Here is a 10496-nt window from a genome sequence, read left to right as displayed (position 1 = left end):
TGATGCTGCTGCCACCTCCACACAATGTCATTGTGCCACTCTGTAGCCTCCTGACGCTGTTGCCACCTCCACACTTGGTCATTGTGCCACTCTGTAGTCTCCGCCTGATGCTGCTGCTGACGCCAATTTCTTACTCTGTTATTGTGCCACTCTGTGGCCTCCTGATGCTGTCGCCAACTCCACACTAGGTCATTGTGCCACTCTGTGGCCTCCTGATTCTGCTGCCACCTCCACACTCTGTCATTGTTCCACTCTGTGGCCTCCGCCTGATGCTGCTGCTGCTGCCACCTCCACAATCTGTCATTGTTCCACTCTGTAGCCTCCTCATGCTGTCGCTAACTCCAGACTCTGCCATTGTGCCACTCAGTGGCTTCCTCCTGATGCTGCTGCTGCCGCCACCTCCAGACTCTGTCATTTCGCCACTCTGTGGTCTCCTCATGCTGCTTCCACCTCAGCACTATGTCATTGTTTCACTCTGTTGACTTCTCAAGATGTTCTTTCATCCTCCCCACTCCATGACTGGGCCACTATTCTGTCTTTTTGGCCTGGATGACTATTTATTTGACCCTTCTTCTGATTTGTCAGAAGGAAGGAAAAAAGAGACACACAACGGCTGTCTGTGTAGCAGCTGTAAGGCCCGTATGGTCCCATCAGAATTGGCCTATGATTTGGTAGCCAAAAACAGGAGTGGGTACAAAACACAGAAGATATGCAAATATTCCATTCACGTGTCATATCTGTTTTGGATCCACTCCTGTTTTTTTTGGCATTAGCAATACTGATGGATTTTTGAGCAAATGTGAAGACATATGCTCCACAGACAGGATCCGTTTTTTGTGGGTTATTGATGGATGAGAGGATGGGCAAAATAATCAGTGAAGTCTACACAAAATTAGTGCTGACACCCTCTCCACTCTGTCGGGGGAGCTCTACTTGTATAAGCGGTTAATAGAACAGGTTCTGTAGACATCTTTGTGGAATCAGCTGACAAGGGTGTAAAAGGAGTGCACTTCTTCTTGACGCTAACATGGACCTGTAAGGCTGAAGTCATCCTTTTGTTATTTGGTCAGTTTTGGCCCCATGACTGCCCAAATAAGTAAAGTGTGCAGTGATTCTAATAGCGATGCCTGTCATCTGCATGTCATACTAACTCACAGTATTATTTCACTACCACAGCAGTCTCCCTATGCATGTTACTGCAAGGCACAGTGTTCTACACCACTATCAAGGCTCCCTGCAGGTCCGAAATAGATATTTTTTAACAGGATTCACGGAGAATAAATTTGGATCGAAGCAAATCTTTTCGAAAAGTTCGGCAAACCAGCCAAGTGGAGTTTTTGAGAAATTCGCTTATCTCTAGTTCTAACAATAAATGTGCAAAAATTAACAACAAGGGGGGTTCCTTGTATATTTAAGAATATAGACATGGTATTTCAACAATAAATTATGGCTTTCAAAAACAATCAGGAATTTGTGCATAATGTGACAAGGCTATTAACATAGCATGTTTTGGACCATGACTGCAATGAATTTTCATTTTTTTTATCTATTGCAAAACTTTTTTATTTATTCTTGGGTGGTATCCAATTATCCAAATCTGGGTTTTGCTTGGTTCAACCAACTGCTTAGCTTCTATCTATGTATCATTTTTTGGGGGGATTATGTGTCTGAAGATGCAGACATTGTATCTGTAAAAATGCATTACACATTTTTCTTTAACATGTACGTTATATTTTAATTTCAAAATGGTATTAGCCAATGGGTAAAATTTACTGTTTTTGAAAGCAGTTATAGGGTTCTTTTATTTAGGGAAATAAATTGTCACAAAATGCCCCAATGCCTATAGTTTAGAATTCCCAAAAAGCCATACAAACTTTGTTAAACATTACTAATCTGTTTTTTTTTTTTTCCAGTATACCAGTACGTTCATAAAACAATGCAGTAATGTAGTATATATGAACACAAAGATTACACAGCATGTTCAAATATTGTGCAGAGTCCTCTGCCTCCAAGTATTTGTACAGATACAAATTTCTTTTGTACACATTTGTTAGACATGAATAAACTCTCCTAATAGTATCTCATATAATTTATATCCTTTTCGTCAAGGGTATGATTAGTATTTATATCTCACTGGTTTAAACAGAACCAGACTTAGACAAGAACCTAAAAGGCATTTTATTCCTGCCCAGGTATTACTTTTTCTAATGGTGAACGCTGGAAAATAATACGCAGTTTCTCAGTAAAGACCTTAAGAGATTTTGGATTTGGAAAAAGAAGTATGGAGTGGAAGATTCAGGAAGAGGCCCGATGCGTGATAAAAGATTTTAGAAAGTTGCAAGGTTGGTAGTAATGTCTGTTCATTGCCTACTTACCAGTTTAAATGTTATTTTACTTGAGGAAAAGGGGTAAATAGGTTTTTGTGACACAAATGTAATGTCTGTCCCTAAATTTTATACATGGAAGATAAACTAAAAATGTGATAATAGTGTTGCTGTTTGGACACATGCAAGCACCAGCGGGCTGAGAAGGGCCATCATGGGGCAAAGTTAACCATCTGTTAACCTTTGGCAAACTCACATTCAAAGATAGTCTGCTTCCTGCTTAGACTTTTTTTAGACTGCTTAGTTTTTTTACCCACATTTCAATGCTTGTGGTGGCAATAGGAAGATGTCCCAAATAATGTTAAAAATAAAAGTTGTGTGTTTCTGTAAGTCTATGTACCATAATTAGTAAAAGGATATGACTTGAGGAAAGATTAACAATTTTATCTTTGCAATGTTGGTGTTGGTGCTGTGTTTCAGGGTTTTGTAATAAAGTCTATTTCTAAATGTTTTCACCAAAATGTACAGATTGGAATAAATTAGAAAATGTTTGAGTCATCTTCCATGCATAATTTTTGCATTTTTCTAATTTAATCTATAACTTTAAATAATTTAAGTTATTAAACTTAAATATAAATTATAACCCCAAAAAGCAAAAAGTATGTGACTGTATTGTCACCAAAATATGCTATTTCAATGATATACATTTCTCACTTTTAACTGTCCCTGTCTTTTAGTCTTCTGCTCTAACTTAAAACCAAAATGTCTTTTTAGGGCTGATAATTTAACAAGTAAAATGTTTCTTTCAGGACACCCAATAAACCCTTCAAAAAGTTTTATGCAAGCATTTTCCAATATTCTCTGTTCCATTATGTTTGGAGATCGTTATGACTATACAGATAAGAGGTTCACAAAACTTCTTTATATTGTGGAAGAGATAGTTCAGCTAACCAGTTCCCCCTGGGGTCAGGTAAACAGTCTGCTACATGGATCATTGACTAACTTTACATATCTTTATGAATATGTTTGTCATGTCAAAACATATAAAAACATTTTAACCTAGAAAAACACACACATACAGAAATAATGGAGCAATAAGTAATAGGGATAGTTGATCGTGATCCAGTAATTCTGGAATCCTTTTAATTCTGTCTGAAATGAAAAAAAAAATGTATTTGTTTAAAGGCTTGTTCAGATAGTGGAAATTCTATTCTTGGGAAATGTAAGCCTTGAAAAAAGGTGCAGAGTCTGAGGAACCATACAATGTTCACCAGTGCTGGATGATGGACTCTATAGCTATAGAGTAAACACAGTCAGAAAACACCAGAGCATGTAGTGAAAAAGCAAGAGTTGGTAACTTGACAATTAACAGCTAAAAAAATGGGAATGCAGAAACATAGAAACTTAAGCACGCAAAACAACACTGAAATACATGAAGTCACAGGAAACATAATGTTCATAGGAGGTTTACAGAAGGCACTAAGTTTGCAGAATGTTTCAGCAGTGGACCTGGATCTATTTAGGAAATGCATTACTTGAACACTGAACAATGTGCTTCTACACTTTTAAGTGTCTGAAATATATCCCTGTATTGGTTGCAATGCCTGTACTTCAGGTTAAACTGAAAACAGAGAATGGGTACTAAATTACTGGAGAAATACATGAAGAATGTAACATTACCCCCTCCCTTTTTTAGGTCATTAGGTTGGTCTGTGGATAGATGGCTGACAACTACCAGTAAATTGTGGACCATACTGTTAAAAAGTCTTCCATTTTACTTAAACTTCACATAGACCCTTCCAAATGCAGGAGATGTATTGAACCCCATTGTCAGAAACAATGTTAGCATGCTGTGCAAACTAACCACATTATTGTACAATATCTGAAATATGAATAATTATTATTAAATAAGGCCCTTGGAGGGGAGGACTAACAAATGAACTTTTAAAACAGTAGCATTGGCACAGACAGAACAACCCTTTACATAGTTTTCCACATCATTTTGAAGACTTGACCATCAATCTTATTGGGAGTAGGAAATGTGAGAATTTTTGATGGAAACAAGAATAACTGAAAGGTTTTAAGTTATTAGCCCAATTTAGGATTTTAGTCATAGTTATGAAGTCTTGCCTAGGAACCTAGTGGATTCCTTAAATAAAGTTAGAGTTAGTCATTAGTCGTTGATGGAGTTGGACTTGAAGGTCAAATCAGGAAAAATAAAAATTAAGACCAATGGGATTGTCTGCAATTTGGGTAACAATCAGTCTGTATTATTATTATTATTATTAATAAACAGGATTTATATAGCGCCAACATATTACGCAGCGCTGTACATTAAATAAGGATTGCAAATGACAGACTAATACAGACAGTGATACAGGAGGAGAGGACCCTGCCCCGAAGAGCTTACAATCTAGTAGGTGGGGGAATTTCACACACAAAGTATGTGAGATATGTAGTGTGGGAAGTAGTGATGGTTTCAAATGACAGAAGAAGCCGGGTAGGCAAGTTTGAAAAAATGGGTTTTGAGCGCTCTTTTAAATGAGCAGAAAGTAGGAGCAAGCCGAATAGGACGAGGAAGACCATTCCAGGGAGTTGGAGCAGCTCTAGAAAAGTCTTGTATTCGTGCGTGTCATGAGGTTATGAGTGAGGAAGTCATTAGTAGGTCATTGGAGGAGCGGAGAGAGCGGCAGGGGAGTATTTTTTAACCATGTCAGAGATGTAAGTGGGACAATAACTGTGTAGGGATTTGAAGGCAAAGCACAGGAGCTTAAATTTGATTCTAAGGTGAAAAGGAAGCCAATGGAGAGAACTACAAAGAGATGTAGCGGAAGAGGAGCGGAGCGAAGGATGGATGAGTCTGGCTGCAGCATTCATGATAGATTGTAGAGGGGAGAGTCGGGTTAGTGGAATACCAGCGAGAAGGATGTTACAGTAGTCCAGACGAGAAATGATAAGAGCATGTACAAGGAGTTTGGTGGTCTCAGGGGACAGGTAGGGGCGGATATTGGAGATGTTGCGTAGGTGAAAGTGACAGGACCTGGAAATGTTCTGAATATGGGGGGTGAATGAGAGGGCCGAGTCAAAGGTGACACCAAGACAACGTGCCTGAGGGGAGGGCCGAATAACAGTGTTGTTAACAGTTAGATATATGTCAGGGGGGGATTTGGAATTTGAGGGGGGGATGATGATGAGTTCTGTTTTATCCAGGTTGAGTTTCAGGAATCGGTCAGACATCCATGATGAGATGGCCGACAGGCAGCATGAGACCTTATCCAGGACTGAGGGAGACAGGTCAGGGGTGGACAGATAAATTTGGGTGTCATCAGCATACAGATGGTACTGTATGCCAAAGGAGGATATGAGACTACCGAGAGAGGAGGTGTACAGAGAAAAGAGGACCGGTCCAAGGACTGACCCTTGGGGGACACCAACAGGGAGGAGAGTGGGTGAGGAGGAGTTACCATTGAAAGAAACTTGAAAGGAGCGGTCAGACAGATAGGAAGCAAACCAAGAGAGAGCAGTGTCACAGATACCAATGGAGCGCATGATTTGTATTAGAAGGGGATGATCAACAGTGTCAAAAGCAGAGGAAAGATCAAGGAGAAGGAGCAGGGAAAAGTTGCCTTGAGACTTAGCTCTGATGAGGTCATTGGCCACTTTAGTAAGGGCTGTTTCAGTGGAGTGGGCAGCTCTAAAACCAGACTGGAGGGGGTCAAGGAGAGAGTTGGTGTTCAGGTAATGGGTGAGTCTTTTGTAGACAAGGCGTTCATGGAGTTTGGAGATATATGGGAGAAGGGAGATAGGGCGGTAGTTGGAGGGTAGGGAGGGGTCCAGTTAGGGTTTCTTTAGGATAGGGAGAATTATGGCATGTTTAAAAGCTGAGGGGTATTTACCAGTAGAAAGGGAGAGATTGAGTCTGTAGATACTGGAGGTTTTTATGGTCTGTGAAAGTGGTGACACTATGATTTGAAACCTCCAAGAGTTAAGACAACAAGCAGTATTCTTTTCTAGAGTCTAGCTCTTCTCTGCTGAAGAGAACTTCCTAGAAAATAATCTCCAGGGATACCTAGCCCAACTGGGGGATGAAAAAGAATGGCACATACTCGCTTTAAGGAGATGTTGATATAAAAAAAAATAGGCTTTGTGATATCCAGTCTCATAAGGCTGGACCAGCAAAGAAATCCTATTTCAAAGCATAGAAGAATTTTATGGCATCAGTTGGTCAACATATTTTCAAGCTAGAGCAGTAATAGGGGTCACATGGATGGAGTAATTACCAAAGAATTGCTGGTAACTAATGGAAAGTCCTGAAGAGTGATGTGTAGTTTTATGAACTCTGGGGAAGGTCTATTTGGAAACGGCTGTCAAATTCTTGGGATTCAGATAGAGCCCCCTTTGCAAATTATGTGTAATAGACACTTGTGGGAGTTCAAAAGGACCCTTTTTTGAGTTTGACACATTCACGGGAAGCCATTGCAGAGGCAAGACTAAGAAAAAACAAAAATGTGCTAAACATACACATGAACACTTATGAGGATCACAGAAGACATAGTTGACAAAATGCTGGCAGAGTTCTCAAGTACTGAGGCTGAGAGGTATCACAAGATAGTCCTAGTTCTAGCCTCTGATGTTAAATGCAGTCTTCCACTCATATCATTCTTTGATATGAATTAAGTTTTGTAAGAGCCTCAATGTTTTAATTTTAAGAAAATTCAAGCTCAGTGGAAAGTCATATACATGCACACTTTAGGACTAATTGATTATTATTATTACTAATTGATTATTGATTATGCAGGCCCATAGTATGCTCCCATCACTAATGAACTGCATTCCTGGACCACATCACAAGACAGTCAGAATGGCGAAAGAATTGGATGAATTTGTTGCTGAAATAGTGAACTCCTGCCAGCAGACTTTTGATCCCAGCAATCTAAGACATTTTGTAGACTGCTTCCTAATGAAGATGGAAAAGGTACTGGTTGTATTGGCAAATAGATATGTTCATTACCTTAAATAGAAGGAATAGTCAATGATCCATGATCTCTTACTGCCTTCCCAGCAATTTATTTCTTTACAATTTGTCAAACTTGACTGGTAATTTTATGCAGAGGTTTTATTTGGAAAGCTCAATGGAAAGTCTTATACATGCACACTTTAAAATCACAAAAGCCTGTTGTATATATAAAAAAAACAAATTTTCTTTAGCATTTTGTTGTTGATTAAAGCACTTGTAGGCTTTAAAAATTCTAATGATTAACCCTTATTTATTAATTCCTCGTCCATTAATTTAAGGTGTCTCTTGTTCATATAGGAGAAGGATGACCCCAACACTGCGTTCACTATGAAAAATCTCCTGTTTACAATCCACAATTTGTTTCTAGCAGCAACTGAGACGTTAAGCAGCACCCTGCGGCATGCATTGCTTATCCTCCTAAAGTATCCAGAAGTACAAGGTAAGAGTAGTTAGAAGATAACAAGGTTAAAAATATTTAGGACAGCTGTATCAGTGCTATATAAAAAACAGCCCAACTTTTTCAGTGTTTTACAAATGCTGAATTATTAAATCACTTTTCATATGCTTAAGGTTCTCAGGGGCTCTGTTGTTGAGATCTCTCTTTTGAGTTTTGTGCACACCTGATTTGGACATTATTAGAGGTTCCCATCCTCCTTCTGGATTTTTTTTAATTTTATGCTATTGAAAATGCAACAGGATGAACAGAAACACCTGGAGCTATGCAAGAAAATCCCAAACCCCAAGGTGGTATTATTCATATACCTTACTAGAAAATTTCCTAATCTAAAAGAGCAAAACATTGATATATTTACAGACTATCTGACCTAGAAGCTGTGAGATGCACATGTGTGAGATCAGCGTTTTTTTATTTCAGTTTCATGAACACCCCTTCTGATCATGCCTTAGGGATCCCATTGGGATGGGCACTTTCTTTTTACATTTAAAGGAAATTGCATCACCCGATCTGCACAGTACAAGATCAGGTGACATCACAAGAAGATGAGTGGCGGTGACTAGTGTCCAGCCTATGGCACGAAAAAGAAGAAAGACAGCACAACGCGGGACCATATGGACCAGGAACAAGGCGGGATCTACTTCTATCCAGCTGTATGGGTAAGTCTCATTGTTTTTCAATGTCAGTTCTGCTTTAAGTCGACAGTGCTTCCTATAGATACAAAGAGTACAGTAAATGAGTATTCTCACCGTAGGGAAGTAGGCATGTAAAGTGACTGTATCACATGACAGTAATAAATGTGGAAAACAAAAGAAACACAGCCACCCTATCTAAGTATCGGTGAAATGCATTTTATCCAATTTCTGTTTAAATATATTTCCCAGATCCTGTAAAATATATTCATTCTTTGTTTGCTCCTATTATACTTCTTTAAGCTGTTCAAAAACGTGTGCATAAAAAGTTATAGTTGTCTTTAATCTACATCCTAAAAATTAATAATGATATAATAAATTTTATTTGTATTTTTAATTCCTTTTTATCTTTTTTGAAATTTTCCTACCAGCTAAACTTCATGAAGAAATTGATAGGGTAATTGGACGGGAAAGAATACCAAACATGGACGACAAGCCAAATATGCCATACACACAGGCTGTAATCCAAGAGGTGCAAAGATTTAGTGATATTGGTCCATTCAACGTGCCACATATGGTGACAAAAGACACAGAATTTAGAGGATATCATATCCCAAAGGTAGAAAGCATATAACTATATAAATGTGTATTATTAAGTTACTATTCATATTTTGTATGTTGTTCAAGCTAGCTTTAGTCAGTTATTTTTTATTGAACAGTGGAGATTTCTTCTCAATTTTTATTACCAATGTAAACAATATTCTACATGCCTGTTGTCAAGGTATGAGGCGGTGTTCATTCTTACCAACAGGTGGTCATTGGGGAACAGGATCACCCCTGATAATCACCTGCCAGTAAGAATGCTTACCACTGTATCTTTTGACAATGGATTTATAGCCCATTGTTTATAATGAGGAGCAATGTCTTTGGCTGGCAGTGCCAAAGTTGACCCACCCCTGGTGACATTTAGCCAAGAGTGCGCTCTATGGAGCTTTTAAGGAGCAAAACAGTTTGTGGATGACAACATAGAGGGGGTGTCTTAGGAAAGCAAGTTAGGCAAGAAATAGAGATGAAGGGGAAAGATGAGAGGTTGCTGGTACAGGTGTCCAAGGTGAATGAATCTTGTAAACTGTTGGTAGAACTACAGGTAGAGCTGTACCCCGTGTGACTTGCTGTCAAGTTACAACTTGCTGTCAAGTTACATGTTCCATTGCACCATACCACCAACAGAATACTAAAATGAAAGGGACATTTTCTTAGTCACCTAGTCATGAATGGGGGCAGTTTTTCTTTGTGAAAAACAGTGGCAGTTTGGCTTGTTGCACTGGGGGATATCACGCTAAGAAAAGATGGCCTGGTAACCAGTATATTTAACAGCTGTTGCAAAGCCAGTAGCTATGCAATTCTTTTACCAGAGGCTCTTTTTTTTTTTTTTACCTTTTTAAGAATACAGTACACAAAACCCAGGTAGGACCTTTAATTTGTATTGTAATGTGTTTCCTATAGGGTACTGATGTCTACTTTCTGCTTTGCACTGTCCACCGTGACCCCACACAGTTCGCCACACCATACAAGTTCAATCCAAACCATTTTCTAGATGATAATGGAAAATTCAAAAAGAATGATGCCAACATGCCTTTCTCTGCAGGTGGGTCTCTATAAATACCCAGATGTTGTGATTAATATTGTATAATCTGGGTAATCAAGTCATAAACAGCCCAAGAGCAGCCAGAGATACTTCTGATTTGATCATCACTTGCAATAATCAGATGGTTTCTAAAATCTTATGTGGGTGTCTCCATTGGTCGGTTGCTCTAACTGTCATACTGGGAGACTTGATTGAGCAACAACCTAATAAATGTCTCTAATTTGCTTCCTAAATGCAATAAATTGTGCTTTAGGGGTCCCAGGAAGAAAAAATGTTTCCTAACTGATAATATACCGTATTTTTCGGACCATTAGACGCTCCGGACTATAGGACGCACCAGGTTTTCCGCACGGGAAAACAAGAAAAAAAAAATTCATTTGATTTCCCCTGAGATCCAGCGTGCGGCACTTGTGCCCGCCCA

General features: G+C 39.0%; 1 protein-coding gene across 1 annotated transcript in view; it reads left to right on the top strand.

The window, feature by feature from the left end:
- LOC140343385 (cytochrome P450 2G1-like) overlaps positions 1 to 10496 on the top strand; it is a 22704-nt gene that overhangs the window by 10465 nt on the left and 1743 nt on the right. The window contains exons 3-8 of the mRNA XM_072430042.1: positions 2193 to 2342; positions 3134 to 3294; positions 7123 to 7299; positions 7639 to 7780; positions 8859 to 9046; positions 9934 to 10075. Coding sequence (XP_072286143.1) covers positions 2193 to 2342; positions 3134 to 3294; positions 7123 to 7299; positions 7639 to 7780; positions 8859 to 9046; positions 9934 to 10075 — 960 coding nt within the window. The remainder of the gene's footprint in view (positions 1 to 2192; positions 2343 to 3133; positions 3295 to 7122; positions 7300 to 7638; positions 7781 to 8858; positions 9047 to 9933; positions 10076 to 10496) is intronic.

Source organism: Pyxicephalus adspersus, chromosome Z, assembly GCF_032062135.1.
Source record: "Pyxicephalus adspersus chromosome Z, UCB_Pads_2.0, whole genome shotgun sequence".
NCBI classification, from domain to species: domain Eukaryota; kingdom Metazoa; phylum Chordata; class Amphibia; order Anura; family Pyxicephalidae; genus Pyxicephalus; species Pyxicephalus adspersus.
This window is presented reverse-complemented; position numbering and strand designations above follow the sequence as displayed.